This window comes from Papilio polytes, unplaced genomic scaffold (assembly GCF_000836215.1).
Source record: "Papilio polytes unplaced genomic scaffold, Ppol_1.0 DF823923.1, whole genome shotgun sequence".
NCBI classification, from domain to species: Eukaryota; Metazoa; Arthropoda; class Insecta; order Lepidoptera; family Papilionidae; genus Papilio; species Papilio polytes.
Genome location: NW_013525281.1, coordinates 4,479,171 through 4,485,325, shown reverse-complemented (window position 1 = coordinate 4,485,325; position 6,155 = coordinate 4,479,171). Strand labels below are relative to the sequence as shown.

At 35.4% G+C, this 6,155-nt stretch overlaps 1 protein-coding gene across 1 annotated transcript in view; it reads right to left on the bottom strand.

Annotated features, from left to right (window-relative positions):
• Nucleotides 1–6,155, bottom strand: part of LOC106102118 (midasin-like) — a 29,749-nt gene that overhangs the window by 21,859 nt on the left and 1,735 nt on the right. The window contains 7 exon segments of the mRNA XM_013281527.1: nucleotides 8–209; nucleotides 279–2,580; nucleotides 2,654–2,819; nucleotides 2,897–4,410; nucleotides 4,704–4,867; nucleotides 5,287–5,489; nucleotides 5,660–5,961. Coding sequence (XP_013136981.1) covers nucleotides 8–209; nucleotides 279–2,580; nucleotides 2,654–2,819; nucleotides 2,897–4,410; nucleotides 4,704–4,867; nucleotides 5,287–5,489; nucleotides 5,660–5,961 — 4,853 coding nt within the window.

Sequence of the window (6,155 nt, the reverse complement as noted above, 5' to 3'; positions counted from 1 at the left end):
TTAAATGTTTTTCCTAATTCAGGAATGAATACTTCGCCTCTATGATCTAGGCAGGCGTTTAATCCTTCTAGTACTGGTTGCGGAGCTAAATTAAGTTCGTCAAGTAATATCCAATCGCCATTTTGTAATGCGCTCAAGAATGCTCCCTCTTTGAATACAAATGAACCATCTTCTGTTGGAAGATCAGTACCGAATAAGTCTGTTATATCCTGAAAAAAATATATATAAGAAGCATTTGAATAATTAAAAAAAAACTATATTCAATTGTTAATACTTACTGTTTGATCACTCAAGTTAATGCGAACAACTCTATGACCTGAAGATTTAGCCAATGCAGTCACTAAGCTTGTTTTCCCAACCCCTGGGTTTCCTTCTAGAAGTATAGCTTTATTTAACTGAAGACCTCTAAGCAGTCTCAATGTATTCGATCCAGTTGTTGGGGCAGTGAATGTGAAATTCTGTTCTTTATCACTCTGTTTAACATGTGGCCCTACTTCAATATAAAATGGGTTTATACCAAATTTCCTATCATCGCATTCAGCATGTAAAGTTGATGAATCGATAGCCAATAAACTGTTCAAATTCTCTGGACATTTGTTAGTAAACGATTTAATTTGATTTATTAGGAAGGAAGTCGCTGATTTTCTTAATAAAGTCAATGCTGAGGAGTCAATATGTCCCGTTAGTGCTGTACCGAAGCAATCTAGAAACGTCATAAAGGCACCGTGGACATACGCTTCTGGGGTATCTAGTAGTCCTTTAGACACTGTTACATTAATAAACTGCACCCATGATAGTAAATCACGGATACTGAATGGAAATTTATTCGTCACTTCAGAATTTTTCAACCAGGTTGTGAAATCTAAAATAGAACTACCGATTCCTGATGTCCCATCTTCCTGGTTTCCTAATGCGATACCCTTTCCTACACTTTTCTCTAACACTTTTAATAAATCCTCTCTAGATGTAACATTATCGCACCATATTTCTGTAAATCTATTTCTCAGTGCGGGAGAAAGCTCTTTTTTGCCAAAATCTCCTCCAGGATTCATTGTTCCTACAAAATGGAAATTATTCGCTGCAGTAACTACGACAATATCCGATCCGTTGTCCATTCCTTTTTCTGCCAAAACTAATTGTCGTTCGGGTTCTAGTAAAGAATTTAATCTTTCTAGCACACTGTCGTCTGCGAGTGATATTTCATCAGCTAAGAACATATGTCCTTGTTCCATTGACAAAATCAAAGGGCCGTCAACCCATTCAAAGAGTCTGCCGTCATTCTTATATTGTCGTACTGGACGAAGACCACCTAAGAAATCGGAACTTTCTGTATGCATATGACAATTCACTGATAACAGTTTTCTATTGCTCAAAGCGGCGAGGACTTGACATATCGTGGTCTTACCACAGCCAGTTTCACCGACCAGTAACACGGGTTCATCAAATATAAACGCTTTAGCAATTAGCACAGCCAATCTCCTCATGTTAAAAGTCCAAACGACATGCGAAAATTCACTTAGATTGTTGTTGATTATTATTTCCAAAATAGACTTGGTCACAGGCGACGTGTTCTGATGGAAACTGAACAGATTGTCTGGATTCACTTTTCTCTTTATGTGTTTCTCAATTACTTCTTCTATAATAGATCTCTCATCTGTTTGGCGAACTTTACCAGCCAATATTAAGTATCCTTCGTCAGCAATATGTTGATCCCAATCGTAAAACTTATCTTCAGTTAACATTGCTTTAGAGGCATGTTTATACCTATTGCCCCATCTGAACAAATCTCTCAAAGTTATAAAACCATCTTTGCCTTGAACTGCGGCGGAACCTCGACGCCTTAATTGTAAATCCGCCATCACTGCAATCATCTTTTTACTATAAGTAGGTGGAACATGACATCTCTGGTGTAAAATAGTCTCCAACTCCTTTCTGGGTATCTCATCAAAATGTAGTTCTACAAATCTATTCCTGAAAGCTCTTGATAACATTTTTCGACCACCGTACAATCCCGGTGGGTTTTGTGTTGCAAATAGCATAAAATTGGGATCTGCCTTCACGACTTGTTGTGTCTCTGGTATGAATAGCTCACGATTGTCATCGAGTACACGATTTAGCGCTTCAAGAACATCACTCGGTGCTAAATTAAGTTCATCCAAAATGATCCAATAACCTTTCCTCATAGCTTCAACTAGCACACCTTCTTTGAAAACTAGATTACCACTAGAATCTGTAGCATACGACCCGATATATTCTTGCAAATCGGTATGTTCATGGTTATTTATTCTGACGCAGTAATTCCCAGATGCTTTAGCAATATACGTTATTAAAGATGTTTTTCCAACTGAGGTATCACCTTGTAATAATATCGGCAATCGACCTAGAGATACAATACGAGCAATATCTCTGAGATTCTTTCTTACAGTTGGTGTCAAAATATATCCATCTGGAATATCTATTTCCAATTTCCCTTGAGGTATCCAATGTCCTTCGAAGAGCAAATATTTTTTGCCTTCAATATGAGGTTCGGGGATGAGTTGGTTGAGAATTGAAACAATATTCCTTTTGCCTATTATGGCTCTGAAATTAAAAAAAAAAAACATATGAAAATAGCACATGAACAATATTTTCATATTTATTAAAAAGTACTTACTTGGCTATAAGTGCCTCTACTTTGGGATGTGAGGATCGATCAAGTTGTGTTAAAAATGAAAGACAAAACGCCTCATACAATGATCTGGCGACAGTTCCACATTTCGCTTTTGCTGCTGCGGTTAATGCACGACATAAAGTCCTAAGTGAATAATGCGGTGCGTTACCTAATAACATTGAATTAACATATTAGAGAGCAAATAAGAAAGTACGTAGTATGATCAAAAATTAGGAAAATACATACCAGCTCCATCAACCAAGCTCAACTTAGCTTCTTTCTTCACAGTGGAATAAAAATTGTATATCGCGTCCAACATTGCTCGACTCAAGTTCATATGATACAAATAGTCGCCTATAAGAAGTATCAAATCATTTCTCTCTGTTAATTCATCAACAAAGAATTCAGTAAATCGATTCCTTAATCCGACTGGTAAATCTTTTTTACCCACATCAGTTGCTGGATTCATGCAAGCGAAAAGTGTGAAATCGGGATGCCTTTTAATAGGTACTTTATCACCTTTCTCTAGTAAATGTACGATTTCATTTTTATCTTCCAACAAGCCTGCGAGACATTCCAATATTTCAGCTGAGGCCAAATTTATTTCATCCAGTAAAACCCAGTATCCTTCTTGCATAGCTTTTACTAAGGAACCTTCAATAAATGCAAAAGTCAATCTAGTTGCTGCCTTCACTTGTTGTTCTAATTTCGTAAGTTTATGGCCGAATGTGAGCCATGTTTTTAATTTATTTTCTTGTCTTTCTTTACCCAAGCGAGTTACGGCCGCTTTATGACTTTGTTTCATTAGAGTTACTAGAGCTAGCCAGTTCTCTGTTTCATAACACGTTTCTATATGACCAAGGAATTTTTGATTCTTATTCACATTGTAGAAACCTTGGAATAATTCTATGAATTCGTTTTTAATAGGCCGGATAACGAATTTGAGATCGACTGGTTTGTAGCCACCGAGTAAATCGGCTGAATCCGATTGTTGGTTCATATTTATGACGACTAATTTATGTCCGGTTTGTTTAGCTAGATATTGCACGGACGATGTTTTTCCCGTACCCGTCTCACCAACTAAGAGTACGGGTTCGTTGGACGTAACGCAACAAGCGATACGTTCAAGTAAACAAGCCGATTGTCTCGTAAATGAAAACACTTCTTGCTTTTCATTCAAATTTATTGTTTCCAATGTTTTTTCTATTCTAGGTACTTTAGCACGACCAACTTCCAAAGATGTTGGGTTAAGAGATACATGAGGTTTGTAGTGTTTCATATAGAATTCTGATTTAGTTTCTACAATACCTAGACATGTGCCTATTTTCTTGGCCAATTCCAATCTATGTACCGGTGAAGACACTGAACATGTAAAAATATCCAAAGCATCTTGTAGTACTTTTAACGCAGATTCTGGACTGGATACTTTAAAATCTATCACAGCTCTCGAACACCATTTGATTAGATCTCTAGTTGAGATAAGCCTAGAGCCTCGTATGGATATCAAATTTGTTTCTTTATCTGTATTAGGAACAGTTTCAGTTGTCTGTAAAGATGTATCATGGCTGCCTACAGAAAACATCATGAACACTTCTATTATTCTGGGACAGATTGTTGTAAGACTGGGATATAATGTTTGTACGATCTCAGCTAACTCAGACCGTGAGAGTGGTTCCACATTAATCTGAGTCAAATGTCTTTGCAGTAATGTGCTTGAATTTGACATCTTTTTTTGGTATCCATAGTTGGTTGTTACTGTTCTGTGGATAAAATCAAAGTTTTAACAACGATAACTTTTAAAATGTATTATAACAAAGTATAAATGTACAACATTTGATTTATTTTAAAGCAACCGCTTCACAATTAGTATACATGATTAATAAAAATCGAATTTTTAAGAATTCCTTGAATTGGAATTTATTAACCATCGAAAGATAGTACATGCTAGTTCAATAAATACTAATTCACTCGTTCTTAAATTTCTCAATATCACATTTAGAAAAACAGACACTGGCAACTTATTCCTATTTATAATCTGTTAAATTAAACTAACCTCTGTGTGACAAAGAGTTGAAAGCCAGGAGTAACAGGCAGTGCGTCCCTGTAGCCCGGCACACACAGGGTGTTCCTCTCCAACAGCGAGCTGAGAGTCGACGCCACGTCCAGCGCCGCGCAGTCTATATCTTCTAATAGCAACCAATCACCATTTTGTACCGCCTATAAAAACCAGGTGTTACATTATAATCACATACTGTATACCCTAAAAAATAGTAAACACATTTTTAACACTGTGTTCGCAGATTACTATTATGGACATCAACATATATAACAATAAATATGTACTCTATAATTTATAAGTAAAGATTTTGTCAAGCCTAACCATAATATTTCAATAACCATATGTCAAATGTCAACGCTAATCACTTGAGTTTTGGTTTAAAAGTGCTATCATTTAGGTAAAATATTTTAACTCTATTTTTTGGTGAAGTCCATACTAAAACAAAAGATTAGATATAAGGAATTGATAATACTTTGAGTGCAAACTTTTTAATGTGAACAAGTCTTTATATTTACTTAATATTTACATGTACAGACTAAAAGACAAAACTAAATAAAAGCCTGTAAAAGAAGATTACCTCTGTGAGAACACCAGGGCTCCAAATAAATTCTCCAGGGACATCAGTACATTGATGTGAGCCTAGTAACATACGGGAATCAGTTTGGTCTCCTAGTTGTATCTTTTTGAAAGCAACACCTTTTCTGCCAGTAACAGCGGCTAAATGTTCCACAAGAGATGTCTTTCCGGAACCTACTGGGCCCATTAGGGATAAAGCTTTACCTGTAAAATAAAAAAAAAAACAAATACAATATCTGTAATTGGTAGTTCAACTTATTGAAAAGTCCATTCAATTAATTGATAAATGATACAATTTATTAAAAGAAAAACAATAATCAAAAAGTTATCAAAAACCAAACTTAACAATAACAATTATTTAAAACATTATTTACCCGAGGCCACAGCTAAAGCTAAACTTCTCAAATTATTTACAGTAGAAGTAACAGGAACAAGGATACCACTCTGTACATTAGTTTTATCATAAACTGGCAACATTATACCATCTATGTTAACAACGCTGGCTGTAGATAAATCTGTATTATCAGTGTTGCCCTCTATAGTTAATGCATCTTTGTTTTTTAATGCAATATTTATCTCCAAACAATCTTCATCAGATATATTAAGGTGTTTAGTCAATAATTTTGACTGAATTTCTGTCATGTTTGTTAATATAGCAATACATTCTTTTACCATCCTGAAAAAAAATATCTGCTTAGAAGGTATAGAGACCCTCTCTGGGAACATAGAGAGCTGGTAATAATGATTTCAGCAATGGGGCCTTAGGAACATCATTTTAATTATAAATAATAAAGTATAGTATGTAACACATTGTAAATATTATTTTTACATTCTAACTAGCTTTCGCCCGCGCTGCGTCCACATAGAATT